The 15,267-nt window shown below is 45.4% G+C and overlaps 1 protein-coding gene across 2 annotated transcripts in view; it reads right to left on the reverse strand.

Moving 5' to 3' along the window:
* LOC140903081 (excitatory amino acid transporter 1-like) overlaps positions 1–15,267 on the reverse strand; it is a 130,107-nt gene that overhangs the window by 53,647 nt on the left and 61,193 nt on the right. For both annotated transcript variants that reach the window (XM_073323803.1, XM_073323802.1), the window contains exons 2-4: positions 14,378–14,634; positions 12,970–13,107; positions 11,669–11,873 (exon numbers count right to left, since the gene is read on the reverse strand). In XM_073323803.1, the coding sequence (XP_073179904.1) occupies positions 11,669–11,873; positions 12,970–13,107; positions 14,378–14,594 (560 nt within the window). In that variant the 5' untranslated portion in view covers positions 14,595–14,634. The remainder of the gene's footprint in view (positions 1–11,668; positions 11,874–12,969; positions 13,108–14,377; positions 14,635–15,267) is intronic.

Here is a 15,267-nt window from a genome sequence, read left to right on the forward strand (position 1 = left end):
GGTCAACTAGAGTGCCTCATGTTAAAGCAGGATATTGATACAATAGGCATCACAGAAACCTGGTGGAATGAGGATAATCAATGGGACACAGTAATACCAGGGTACAAAATATACTGGAAGGACAGAACAGGGAGTGCTGGTGTGGGAGCGGCACTATATGTGAAAGAAAGCGTAGAATCAAATGAAATAAAAATCTTAAATGAACTAAACTGTACTACAGAATCTCTATGGATAGTAATTCCATGCTTGAAAAATAAGAAGATAGCAGTAGGGCTATATTACAGACCACCTGACCAGGATGGTGTTAGTGACTCTGAAATGCTCAGGGAGATTAGAGAGGCTATTACAATAAAAAACTCAATAATAATAATAATGGGGCATTTCAACTATCCCCATATTAACTGGGTATATATCACCTCAGGAAGGGATGCTGAGATAAAGTTTCTTGACACCTTAAATAACTGTTTCTTGGAGCAGCTAGTCCTGGAACCCATAAGATGAGAGGCAATTCTTGATTTATTCCTAAGTGGAGCACAGGATCAGGTCCAAGAGCTGAATATAGCTGGACCACTTGGTAATAGTGACCATTACATAATTAAATTTAACATCCCTGTGGCAGGGAAAATTCCACAGTGGCCCAACACTGTACTATTTAATTTCAGAAAGGGGAACTACACAAAAATGAGGAGTTAGTGAAACAGAAATTAAAAGGTACAGTACCAAAAGTAAAATCCCTACAAGCTGTGTGGAAACTTTTTAAAGACACCATAAGAAAGGCTCAACTCAAATTTATACCCCCAATTTAAAAAACATAGTAAGAGAACCAAAAAAGAGCCACCGTGGTTAAACAACAAAGTAAAAAAAGCAGAAAGAGTCAAAAAGGCATCCTTTAAAAAGAGGAAAATAAATCCTAATGAGGAAAATAGAAAAGAGCATAAACTCTGCCAAATGAAGTGTAAAAATATAATTAGAAAGGTCAAAAAAGAATTTGAAGAACAGCTAGCCAAAGACTCCAAAAGTAATAGCAAACTTTTTTAAAAATACATCAGAAGCAGAAAACCTGCTAAGCAACCAGTGGGGCCACAGGACAATCAAAATGCTAAAGGAGCACTCAAAGACAATAAGGCCATTGTGGAGAAACTAAATGAATTCTTTGCATTAGTCTTCACTGTTGAGGATATGAGGGAGATTCCCAAACCTGAGCCATTCTTTTTGGGTGACAGATCTGAGGAACTGTCCCAAATTGAGGTGTCATTAGAGGAGGTTTTGGAACAAAATGATAAACTAAACAGTAATAAGTCTCCAGGACCTCATGGTATTCACCCAAGAGTTCTGAAGGAACTCAAATGTGAAATTGCAAGCCTACTAACTGTCATCTGTAACCTATCATTTAAATCAGCTTCTGTAACAAATGACTGGAGGATAGCTAATGTGATGCCAATTTTTAGAAAGGGCTACAGAGGTGACCCTGGCAACTACAGGCCAGTAAGCCTCACTTCAGTCCTGGGCAAATTGGTTGAAACTATTGTAAAAAACAAAATTGTCAGACACATAGATGAAAATAAGTTGTTGGGAAATAGTCAACAGGGCTTTTGTAAAGGGAAAGCATGCCTCCCCAATCTACAAGAATTCTTTGAGGGGGTCAACAAGTATGCAGACAAAGGCAATCCAGTGGATCTAGTGTATTTAGATTTTCAGAAAGCCTTTGACAAGGTCCCTCTCCAAAGGCTCTTAAGCAAAATAAGCAGTCATGGGATAAGACTGAAGGTTCTCTCATGGGTTGGTAACTGGTTAAAAGATAGGAAACCAAGGGTAGGAATAAATGGTCAGTTTTCAGAATGGAGAGAGGTAAATAGTGGTGGCCCCCAGGGGTCTGTTCTGAGCTCAGTCTTATTTACCATATTCATAAACGATCTGGAAAAAGGAGTAAACAGTGAGGTGGCAAAATTTGCAGATGATACAAAACTACTCAAGATAGTGAAGTCCGAGGCAGACTGTGAAGAACTGCAAAAGGATCTCACAAAACCAAGTGACCGGGCAACAAAACCAGGAGGAGGGATAGCTTGCTGGTTTGAGCATTAGCCTGCTAAAGCCAGCGTTGTGAGTTTAATCCTTGAGGGGGCCATTTATGGATCTAGGTCAAAACTTGGGGATTGGTCCTCCTTTGAGCAGGGGGTTAGACTAGATGATCTCCTGAGGTCCGTTCTACCCCTGATAATCTATGAAAATGGCAGATGAAATTTAATGTTGATAAATGCAAAGTAATGCACATTGGAAAACATAATCCTAAGTATACATATTTTGACAGGGTCAGGCCAGATGGCTACAGGAGACTATTTTTTGAAGCAGATAGACTAGATGACCTCCTGAGGTCCCTTCCAACCCTGATATTCTATGATTCTATATATTAGTCCCAGATTAAGCAGGTCCATTTTCCCTGGATAAGATAATTGGGGCAGTTTTTTTGAAACAAAAAGGAACTTCCTGGAACAAATTCAGGCAGACAGGCTAATTAAGAAACCTGGAGCCAATTAAGAAGCTGCTAGAATCAATTAGGGCAGGCTGGCTAATCCGGGCACCTGAGTTTAAAAAGGACCTCACTTGAGTTTGTGGTATGTGTGAGGAGCTGGGAGCAAGAGATACTAGGAGCTGAAAGTGAGAACGCAGACTGTTGGAGGACTGAGGAGTACAAGCATTATCAGACACCAGGAGGAAGATCCTATGGTGAGGATAAAGAAGGTGTTGGGAGGAGGCCATGGGGAAGTAGCCCAGGGAGTTGTAGCTGTAGCTGTCATGCAGCTGTTCCAGGAGGCAGTCTAGACAGCTGCAGTCCACAGGGTAGAGGGTGGGCCTGGGTTCCTCCCAAACCTCCCAACTCCAGGTCAACTCCTCCTGTGTCTGATCAGAACTATGGGTTCCACCAGAGGGGAAGGTCTCTGGGCTGTTCCTTGACCCACATGGTGGATCAGCAGAGACTGCAGGGATTGTTCTCCTTCCTTTTTCTTATGCTGGCCAGTGATGAGGTTAGCTGAGTGAACGGCAGGCTTGAGCCACTAGCAAAAGTGGCCAAGCTGAGGGCTGCCGTGAATCTCTGATGCAAGCAATAAGCACAGCACCCACCAAGGCAGAGGAGGAACTTTGTCACAATATACAACGACGGGGTCTAAGTTAGCTGTTACCACTCCAGAAAGAGATCTGGGAGTCATTGTGGAGAGTTCTCTGAAATCATCCACCCAATGTGCAGTGGCAGTCAAAAAAGCAAACAGAATGTGGGGGATCATCAAGAAAGGGATGGATAATAAGATAGAAAATATCATATTGCCTCTATAAATCCATAGTATGTCCACACCTTGAATACTGCATGCAGATGTGGTCGCCCCATCTCAAAAAAGATATAGTGGAAAAGGTTCAGAAAAGGGTAACAAAAATTATTAGGGGTATGGAATGGCTTCTGTATGAAGAGAGATTGGTAAGGCTGGGACTTTTCAGCTTGGAAAAGAGGCAACTAAGGGGGGATATGATAGAGGTCTATAAAATCATGAGTGGTATAGAGAAAGTAAATAAGGAAGTGTTATTTACTCCTTCTCATAATACAAGAACAAGGGGTCACCAAATGAAATTAATAGGTAGCAGGTTTAAAACAAACACAAGAATGTAATTTTTTCATGCAATGCACTGTAAACTTCTGGAACTCCTTGCCAGAGGGTGTTGTGAATGCCAACACTAGAACGGGGTTCAAAAGAGAGCTAGATAGGTCCATCAATGGCTATTAGCCAGCACTGGCAGGAACGGTGTCCCTAGCCTCTGCTTGCCAGAAGCTGTGATTGGGTGACAGGGCATGGATCACTTGATGATCACCTGTCTGTTCATTCCCTTTGGGGCACCTGCCATTGGCCACTGTCAGAGGACCGGATACTGGGCTTGATTGGACCTTTGGTCTGATGCAGTGTGGCCATTCTTATGTTCTTATAAGCATTTAAAGGACAGCTAACAAAAGAAACAAACTACCATTTTTTTTTTAAGTACATCAGAAGCAGGAAGCCTGCCAAACAATCAGTGAGGCCACTGGATGATCAAGGCGCTAAAGGAAGCACTCAAGGAAAACAAAGCCATTGCAGAGAAGATGAATTATTTGCATCAGTCTTCACTGCAATAGATATGGGGGCGATCCTCACACATGAGCCATCCTTTTTAGGTGACAAATTTGAGGAACTGTCCCATATTAAAGTGTCAATATGGGAGGTTTTGGAACAAATTGATAAATTAAACAGTAAAAAGTCACCAGGACCATGTGGTATCACCCAAGAGTTCTGAAGGAACTCAAATATGAAATTGCAAAACTACTAACTGTGGTATGTAGCTGATCACTTAAATCAGCTTCTGTACCAGATGACTGGAGGGTAGATAATGTGACGCCAATTTCTAAAAAAGGCTCCAGAGGCGATCCTGGCTATTACAAGCTGGTGAGCCTAACTTCAGTACCAGGCAAATTGGTTGAAACTACAGTCGACAAAAGAATGATCAGACACATGAGATGAACACAATATATTGGGGAAGAGTCAAACACAGCTTTTATAAAGGGAAATCATTCCTCACCAATCTACTAGAATTCTTTGAGGGGGTCAACAAACATGGACAAGGGTGATCCGGTGAATACAGTGTACTTGGACTTTCAGAAAGCCCTTGACAAGGTCCCTCATCAAAGGTTCTAAAGAGAAATAGGCTGTCATGGGAAACAGGGAAGGTCCTCTCATGGATCAGTAACTGGTTAAAAGAAAACAAAGGGTAGGAATAAATGGTCAGTTTTTCACAGTGGAGAGAAATAAATAGCAGGGTCCCCCAAGGGTCTGTATTGGCACTAGTGATGATCAACGTATTCATAAATGGTCTGGAAAAAGGGGTAAACAGTAAGGAGACAAAGTTTGCAGATAATACAAAACTACTCAAGATAAGTCCAAAAGCTGACTGCAAAGCCTTACGAAGGGATCTCACTAAACTAGTGACTGCAACAAAATGGCAGATGAAATTCAATGTGGATAAATGCAAAATAATGGACATTGGGAAACATAATCCCAACTATACATATAAAATAGGGCTGTCAAGTGATTAAAAAATTAATCGTGATTAATTGCGTGATTAATCACATTGTTAAACCATAATAGAATACCATTTATTTAAATATTTTAGATGTTTTCTACATTTTCAAATATATTGATTTCAATTACAACACAGAATATGAAGTGTACAGTGCTCACTTTATATTTTTTATTACAAATATTTGTGCTGTAAAAAACAAAAGAAATAGTATTTTTCAATTCATCTAATACTGTACTGTAGTGCAATCTCTTTATCCTGAAAGTTGAACTTACAAATGTAGAATTATGTACAAAAACAACTGCATTCAAAAAAAAAATCTAAAATTTTAGAGCCTACAAATCCACTCAGTCCTACTTCTTGTTCAGCCAGTCATTCAGACAAATACGTTTGTTTACATTTGCTGGAGATAATGCTGCCAGCTTCTTGTTTACAGTGTCACCTGAAAGTGAGATCAGGTGTTCACATGGCGCTGTTGTAAGCTGGCATTGCAAGATATTTTCATGCCACATGAGCTAAAGATTCATACGTCCCTTCACGCTTCAGTCACCGTTCCAGGGGACGTGCGTCCATGCTGATGACGGGTTCTGCTCGATAACGATCCAAAGCAGTGCAGACCGATTCATGTTCACTTTAATCATCTGAGTCAGATGCCACTTCAGAAGGTTGATTTTCTTTTTTGGTAGTTTGGGTTCTGTAGTTTCCGCATCAGGGTGTTGCTCTTTTAAGACTTCTGAAAACTTGCTGCACGCCTCGTCGCTCTCAAATTTTGGACGGCACTTCAGATGCTTAAACCTTGGGTTGAGTGCTGTCGCTATCTTTAGAAATCTCACATTGGTACCTTCTTTGCGTTTTGTCAAATCTGCAGTGAAAGTGTTTTTAACATGAACAACATGTGCTGGGTCATCAGTCAAAACTGCCATCATGTGAAATATATGGCAGAATGCAGGTAAAACAGAGCAGGAGACATGCTATTCTCCCCCAAGGAGTTCAGTCAAAATTTAATTAACGCATTAATTTTTTAATGAGCATTATCAGTATGGAAGCACATCCTCTGAAATGGTAGCTGAAGCATGAAGGGGCATACAAACATTTAGCATATCTGTCACATTAATACCTTGCAATGCCAGCTACAAAAGAGCCATGTGAGCACCTGTTCTCTCTTTCAGGTGACATTGTAAATAAGAAGCTGGCAGCATTATCTCCTGTAAATGTAAACAAACTTGTTTGTCTTAGCAATTGGCTGAACAAGAAGTAGGACTGAGTGGACTTTGTTTTGTTTTTGAGTGCAGTTATGTAACAAAAAAATCTACATTTGTAAGTTGCACTTTCACAGTAAAGAGATTGCATTATGGTACTTGTATGAGGGGAATTGAAAAATACTATTTCTTTATAATTTTTACTGAGCAAATATTTTTAATAAAAATAATATAAAGTGAGCACTGTACACTTTGTATTCTGTGTTGTAATTTAATATATTTGAAAATATATAGTTAATAAATTTCAATTGGTATCCTATTGTTTAACAGTGCAATTAAAGCTGCAATTAATTGCAATTTTTTTAATCACAATTTTTTTAGTTAATCGTGTGAGTTAACTCTAACTAATTGACAGCCCTAATATAAAATGGAGTCTAAATTAGCTGTTAACACAGAAGAAAGATCTTGGAGTCACTGTGGATAGTTCCCTGAAAACATCTGCTCAGTGTGCAGTGGCAGTCAAAAAAAAAATCTAACAATGTTAGGAACCATTATATACAAAATTAAGGGGTCTAAATTAGCTGTTACCTCTCAAAGAGATCTTAGAGTCATGGATAGTTCTCTGAACACATCTGCTTAAGGTACATAGTATTAGGAACCATTAAGACAGAGAGAGAAAATAAGACAGAAAATATCACAATGCCACTATATAAATCCCTGGTATGCCCACGCCTTGAATATTGCATGCAGTCCTGGTTGCCCTATCTCAAAAAGGATATATATTAGAAGAGCAACAAAAATGATTGGGGAACTGGAATGGCTTAAACAGACTAAAAAGACTTGAATTGTTCAGTTTAGAAAAGATACAACAAAGTGTGGGGGGGATACTCACATGACTGGAGTACTGTCATGGATGGTTATAAACTGTTCAGGAAGGACAGGCAGGGCAGAAAAGGTGGGGGAGTTGCACTGTATGTAAGGGAGCAGTATGACTGCTCAGAGCTCCGGTACGAAACTGCAGAAAAACCTGAGTGTCTCTGGATTAAGTTTAGAAGTGTGAGCAACAAGAGTGATGTAGTGGTGGGAGTCTGCTATAGACCACCAGACCAGGGGGATGAGGTGGATGAGGCTTTCTTCCGGCAACTTGCAGAAGCTACTAGATCACACGCCCTGGTTCTCATGGGTGACTTTAATCTTCCTGATATCTGCTGGGAGAGCAATACAGCGGTGTGTAGACAATCCAGGAAGTTTTTGGAAAGCGTAGGGGACAATTTCCTGGTGCAAGTGCTAGAGGAGCCATCTAGGGGGAGAGCTTTTCTTGACCTGCTGCTCACAAACTGGGAAGAATTAGTAGGGGAAGCAAAAGTGGATGGGAATCTGGGAGGCAGTGACTATGAGTTGGTTGAGTTCAGGATCCTGACACAGGGAAGAAAGGTAAGCAGCAGAATATGGACCCTGGACTTCAGGAAAGCAGACTTCGACTCCCTCAGGGAACGGATGGCCAGGATCCCCTAGGGGACTAACATGAAGGGGAAAGGAGTCCAGGAGAGCTGGCTGTATTTCAAGGAATCCCTGTTGAGGTTACAGGGACAAACCATCCCGATGTGTCGAAAGAATAGTAAATATGGCAGGCGACCAGCTTGGCTTAACGGTGAAATCCTAGGGGATCTTAAACATAAAAAAGATGCTTACAAGAAGTGGAAGGTTGGACATATGACCAGGGAAGAGTATAAAACTATTGCTCGGGCATGTAGGAATGAAATCAGGAGGGCCAAATAGCACTTGGAGCTTCAGCTAGCGAGAGATGTCAAGAGTAACAAGAAGGGTTTCTTCAGGTATGTTGGCAACAAGAAGAAAGCCAAGGAAAGTGTGGGCCCCTTACTGAATGAGGGAGGCAACCTAGTGACAGAGGATGTGGAAAAAGCTAATGTACTCAATGCTTTTTTTGCCTCTGTCTTCACAAACAAGGTCAGCTCCCAGACTGCTGCGCTGGACATCACAACATGGGGAATAGATGGCCAGCCCTCTGTGGAGAAAGAGGTGGTTAGGCACTATTTAGAAAAGCTGGACGTACACAAGTCCATGGGGCTGGACGAGTTGCATCCGAGAGTGCTAAAGGAATTGGCGGCTGTGATTGCAGAGCCATTGGCCATTATCTTTGAAAACTCGTGGCGAACGGGGGAAGTCCCAGATGAATGGAAAAAGGCTAATGTAGTGCCAATCTTTAAAAAAGGGAAGGAGGAGGATCCTGGGAACTACAGGCCAGTCAGCCTCACTTCAGTCCCCGGAAAAATAATGGAGCAGGTCCTCAAAGAATCAATCCTGAACCGCTTACATGAGAGGAAAGTGATCAGGAACAGTCAGCATGGATTCACCAAGGGAAGGTCATGCCTGACTAATCTAATTGCCTTCTATGGTGAGATTACTGGTTCTGTGGATGAAGGGAAAGCAGTGGGTGATGTATTGTTCCTTGACTTTAGCAAAGCTTTTGACACGGTCTCCCACAATATTCTTGCCAGCAAGTTAAAGTATGGGCTGGATAAATGCACTATAAGGTGGGTAGAAAGATGGCTAGATTGTCGGGCTCAACAGGTAGTGATCAATGGCTCCATGTCTAGTTGGCAGCCGGTGTCAAGTGGAGTGCCCCAAGGGTCGGTCCTGGGGCTGGTTTTGTTCAATATCTTCATAAATGATCTGGAGGATGGTGTGGATTGCACTCTCAGCAAATTTGCGGAAGATACTAAACTGGGAGGAGTGGTAGATACGCTGGAGGGCAGGGATAGGATACAGAGGGACCTAGACAAATTGGAGGATTGGGCCAAAAGAAATCTGATGAGGTTCAATAAGGGTAAGTGCAGGGTCCTGCACTTAGGACGGAAGAACTCAATGCACAGCTACAGAATAGGGACCGAATGGCTAGGCAGCAGTTCTGCGGAAAAGGACCTAGGAGTTACAGTGGACGAGAAGCTGGATATGAGTCAACAGTGTGCCCTTGTTGCCAAGAAGGCCAATGGCATTTTGGGATGTATAAGTAGGGGCATAGCGAGCAGACTGAGGGACGTGATCGTTCCCCTCTATTCAACATTGGTGAGGCCTCATCTGGAGTACTGTGTCCAGTTTTGGGCCCCACACTACAAGAAGGATGTGGATAAATTGGAGAGAGTCCAGCGCAGGGCAACAAAAATGATTAGGGGTCTGGAACACATGACTTATGAGGAGAAGCTGAGGGAACTGGGATTGTTTAGTCTGCAGAAGAGAAGAATGAGGGGGGATTTGATAGCTGCTTTCAACTACCTGAGAGGTGGTTCCAGAGAGGATGGTTCTAGACTACTCTCAGTGGTAGAAGAGGACAGGACAAGGAGTAATGGTCTCAAGTTGCAGTGGGGGAGGTTTAGGTTGGATATTAGGAAAAACTTTTTCACTAGGAGGGTGATGAAACACTGGAATGCGTTTCCTAGGGAGGTGGTAGAATCTCCTTCCTTAGAAGTTTTTAAGGTCAGGCTTGACAAAGCCTTGGCTGGGATGATTTAATTGTGGATTGGTCCTGCTTTGAGCGGGGGGTTGGATTAGATGACCTCCTGAGGTCCCTTCCAACCCTGATATTCTATGATAGAGGTCTATAAAATCACACAACAGACAATCTGTGGGACTGATTGTCAGGGGATGTTGTGAAGGCTAAATGTATAACTTGGGCTAAATGTATAACTCAAAAAGGAGTTCATGAGGATAGGTCATCAGTGGCCCTTAGTTAAAATGGCTAAGGATGCAACCTCTTGCTCTGGGTGCCCCTGTATCTCTGACTCCAGAAGCTGGGACTGGACAACAGGGGATGGATCACTTGATAAATTGCCCTGTTCTGTTCATTCCCTCTGAAGCATCTGGCACCAGCCACTGCTGGAAGACAGAAGTCTGGGCAAGATGGACAATTGGTCTGACTCAGCATGGCCATTCTTATGCTCTTACTGTATGTGAGCTCCAATGATCCTACAAGCCTCAAGGCCAAAAAGACAATAGTTTAGCTAAACTAATCAAAAGATAAGGCTCAAAAAGCCTTAGCATAAACAGCTAACCAGCAGCAACCCTAGATCATAGAATATTAGGGTTGGAAGAGACCTCAGGAAGTCATCTAGTCCAATCCCCTGCTCAAAGCAGGACCAACACCAACTAAGTCATCCTAGCCAGGGCTTTGTCAAGTCGGGCCTTAAAAACCTCTAAGGATGGAGATTCCACCACCTCCCTAGGTAACCCATGCCAGTGCTTCACCACCCTCCTAGTGAAATAGTGTTTCCTAATATCCAACTTAGACCTCCCACACTGCAACTTGAGACCATTACTCCTTGTTCTGTCATCTGCTACCACTGAGAACAGCCCAGCTCCATCCTCTTTGGAACCCCCTTCAGGTAGTTGAAGGCTGCTATCAAATCCCCCCTTAATCTTCTCTTCTGCAGACTAAATAACCCCAGTTCCCACAGCCTCTCCTCATAAATCATGTGCCCCAGTCCCCTAATTATTTTCGTTTCCCTCCACTGGACTCTCTCCAATTTGTCCGTAGTGGGGGGACCAAAACCAAGATCATGAGATCACACGATAGAATGCTGTAATAACCCAACTGCTGATAGATGACCACACGATGCCAGTAGATATCAGCTTTAGATATTTTTAAGTTAGGAACATCAGCGGATGTCTGACCACCAGAAGGTCATGGTAACTAACTGAAGTATATGCTAATGAACTTGAGGTAAAAGGCCTACTAACGTATGGGAGAAGGGCACCTCAGCATTACTAGGTGAGGAAATACAGATAAGGAAAAGGGGTTGAAACCCCTACTGAATATGCATTAGGCATAGGGGTGTCAGCATAACCTGTTATAAAAGTTTTATCCCAGCCTGCATGCCTTGGGAGATGCCAGGACAATGGCCACTACTGGTGATGATGATGGTGAGGATGAGGACTAACACTTCAGGTTTTTCTGCATGTCAGTATATATGGTGTGAGTATATAGTTTCTCAGATACTCATTTTATGTTACCCACTGGTGATCAGCTGTTCAGCGGTGTGCAGGAGGTGCTGGGCGGGGGAAGGGGAGGAGCGGGGCAGAATGAGGAAGGGGGTGGAATGGGATGAGAAGAGGCTGGGAAGAGGTGGGTCAGGGGTGGGGCCTTTGGGGGAAGGGGTGGAGTAGGGGCAGGGCCTGGGGCAGAGCAGGGGGGGTTGAGCACTCCCAGAGAACTCTGAAGTCAGCGGCTCGGTCTCCTTTCATAGCTTATTCAGAGCATGTTCTCCATGTGCAGTGCAGGGGTTTGAATGGCTTTCAGTGCAGGATGGTGATCGTATCACAGGTGCATGTTCTTACCACACACCAACTTGTTTGCTCACCTCACCAGGTCCATGAAGGCATCAGTTGTTTGCACCTGCTCAATCTTGCCCTCCCGGTGCAGTTTGTCCTTGGACCCTTTGCCTGGATGGATGATGATCACCATAAGGATGCCGATGAAGACCGCGATGATGGTGGTCACCATGTAGTAGACTACGGCCCGCATCCCCATCTTCCCAGAGGCTTTGCCATCCAGCGAGGCCATGCCTGGGCAGCCACACGCAAAACAAGACAAGAGTGTCTACCTCTTACATTAGTGAGGTGAGGGGCTGGAGGGAGATTTTGAGGGTGCAGGGGAATGTGGGATGCAGGAAGCAGATTTTGGGGGCTCTAAGGGGATGTGGGGTGTGGAAGAAGGCTGTGGGAGTGCAGGGGACTATGGATTGAAGAGGAGGAATCGGAGGTTGGGGGGTTGGAAGGCAGGGTTTGGGGGGCAGAGATGTGGGAGCAGAGGAAAGTGAGGTGCAGGAGGCAGACTTTGTGGGGAGTAGGGGGTGTAGGAGGCAGATTTTGGAGGCTGCAGAGGAATATGGGATGTAGGAGGCAGGCTTTGGGGTATGTAGGGAAATGTGGGGGCAGAAAGCAAACTTCGTGGGGCATAGGAGGCAGACGAGAAGCATGAGGAGACTAGGGGGTGCAGAGAAATGGGGTGACAGAAAATGAGGAGATAGGATAAGGGAGTGAAAGGTGGGGGCAGGGGGTCTGGAGACAGGAGCCCTTGGGGGCCCTTGGGGGGTGGGGAGGAGGGATGTGAATGATGAGGCAGAGCAGGTGGGCAGTGAGGATAAGGAGCCAGAACAGTGATTGGGGAGGGGACTGGAGGGGCTGGAATAGCTGCTGTGTTAGCGGAGGGGAAAGGGAGCCCCCTCCAAGCAGCCATTGGGCAACCCACAGTTTTGCCTGGCTATCTCAGGTGCACTGTGACCCTGCAATGCTCACACACACACTTCAGGGGTGGACACTTCCTCCTAATGCCTGAAGGCAAATGAATACCTCCAGCCCCTCCCTGACCCCCAGTGCATCTTTAAGTATCAGGATTGCAGGGCCTGGATCATGGTGCCTGAGGGCTGGCAGGACTACCAGGCTTGCTCCTCACCCTTCTCAGAAAGGCGTAAGACCTTCTGCCACCCTGACCTCCACACCAAGGCAGCCAGGGGACAGACGGGTCAATCCCACTTCCCATAGCCCCAACCAAGGCCTGGACCTGCAGCGGGAGCTGGGTCATTGGCTGGCAGCACCTTTGCAGGGTGCTGCATGGCCTGTAGGATGCAGATGGCTGCAAGCACCAGGAAAGGTCCCTCACCCGTGACCAGGCTGGAGACAATGAGGGGAAGAACCAGCATCTGGAGCATCCGCATCAGCAGCTCTCCTGGGAAGGAGAAATACTTGATCTGGCGATAGGTCATCTTGTAGGGTCGGAGCGCAAAGGCCAAAATGATCCCTGAGAAACAAGGGATAAGAAGGGAAATCTGTGCAATCGAAGGGTTAAACGCAGCCCCCTGTGAGAGGCCTGTCCTGTTAGCCATTGCCTCGGTGAGCAGGAACGTGCCAGGCATGGAGAATGGCCCTTTCCCCAGGATAAGGATTCCTGGGACCCTCCCTTATTACAAGGGATATTGCTCATATAAACAGTGAGCTCCTAGTCTGGTAAACAGGAGCCACACCATGAGAGTGCATCAGCCAGCCAGCCCTCATCAAGGGGGGAACAGCACTACTCTACACTTCCCTGCTGCACTTCTGGGTTGTATTTCCAGCCATGTAGCTCACCAATGCAAACACTTCAAGGCTAGAAGAGTCCATCTGACCTCCTGCATATCACAGGCTAGAAATTTCACCCCGTGATTCTGCAGCGAGCCAATTGAAATGATTGAACTAGAGTGGATCTTTTAGAAAAAGATGTCCAGTCTTGATTTAAAGAATCCAAGTGACAGAGATTCTACCATGTCCTAAGGCTGGCCTAAGGTGAGTTACAGGACTGCTCCTTGCCTCAGTTTCCCCTCTGGGCAGCGGGGATAGGGAGATTTACCCTGTTGGGGCTGGGAGGCTTCCTGAGGGACTGTCAGTAAAGCTCTCAGAGAGCCTTGTGCAGCGGAGGTTTAGTGTCACTTTCCGTAGTTCCCTCCTGAGGCTGGCTGTTATAAGCCCCCGCATGCTGGAACCATGCTGCTTTGCACATGAGCAGTGACTTGTGCCTGAGGTTCTCTGTTATCCTCACTTTCCCAGTAGCAGCAAACCCCCTTAGTGGAGACACAGCTTATAGCAGCAGAGGGCTTTTTAGCTAGTAAAGCTGTACAGTTCCCCAAGGGAAATGATCTAAATAAGTCCTTTTGCTGGAATAACTGTATCTAAATGAGCACTTTTTCCCTCTACAAACTGTTGTAAAGAATCACCCCTGCCCACCATCCTTACACCAGCAAACATTCCTAGTGCAGAGCCAGCCAACTCTGTGAGGTGAAGCCCGGCTTTGCATTCCAGGTGAGAGCAGTGTCCAGTACAATAGGGCCCTGATCCCTCACAGGCATCTGTAGATGCTCTTGCAATGCAATGCCTGATAATGGAGGCACTGAGAGATGAAGGGACTTGCCCAAGGGCACAGAGTGTGTTTGTGGCAGAACCCTGACCTCAGCACACTTCTTTAATCGCTCTTTGTGCTAGCTTAATGAATCTCCCCAGGCAGCACAGCACCACCCTGCAGGCCCCAGGCTCCCTACCCAGTAGGACAGCAGTGATGGTGAAGAGGACGAAGGCATTTCTCCTGAGGAAGCTCTTGGCGCTGTCTTTGGTGATGCTGTGCATCCGCTTCTTGGCCCGTGCTGCCTGCTCCTGCACTGCCTGTTGGAAGCGCTGCACCCGGTTGTTGGAGCTGAGCCGCTTGGCTGACTCCTCATTCAAGAAGAGGCTGTTCACATGGCCCCGCTGCTCACTCATAATCAGATCAAGCTCCTGGTCCAGAAGACACCGCTCTTGTCTGTGGGAGGAGAGAAGCAAAGTGGAGAGTCAGAAGGCAGCATGAAATCTCCCTAACCTTGACAGTGCCCCCCTGGCCCTCCAGATATAACTACTCAGGCTGATTGGGAGGCAGTTCTGGAAAGCCCCATAAAGAAATCTGATGAGGTTCAACAAGGACAAGTGCAGAGTCCTGCACTTAGGACGGAAGAATCCCATGCACCGCTACAGACTAGGGACCGAATGGCTAGGCAGCAGTTCGGCAGAAAAGGACCTAGGAGTTACAGTGGACGAGAAGCTGGATATGAGTCAACAACAGTGTGCCCTTGTTGCCAAGAAGGCCAATGGCATTTTGGGATGTATAGGTAAGGGCATCGCCAGCAGATCAAGGGACGTGATCGTTCCCCTCTATTCAACATTGGTGAGGCCTCATCTGGAGTACTGTGTCCAGTTTTGGGCCCCACACTACAGGAAGGATGTGGAAAAATTGGAGAGAGTCCAGCGGAGGGCAACAAAAATGATTAGGGGACTGGAATACATGACTTATGAGGAGAGGCTGAGGGAACTGGGATTGTTTAGTCTGCGGAAGAGAAGAATGAGGGGGGATTCAATAGCTGCTTTCAACTACCTGAAAGGGGGTTCCAAAGAGGATGGA

This window comes from Lepidochelys kempii, chromosome 25, assembly GCF_965140265.1.
Source record: "Lepidochelys kempii isolate rLepKem1 chromosome 25, rLepKem1.hap2, whole genome shotgun sequence".
Lineage (NCBI taxonomy): Eukaryota > Metazoa > Chordata > Testudines > Cheloniidae > Lepidochelys > Lepidochelys kempii.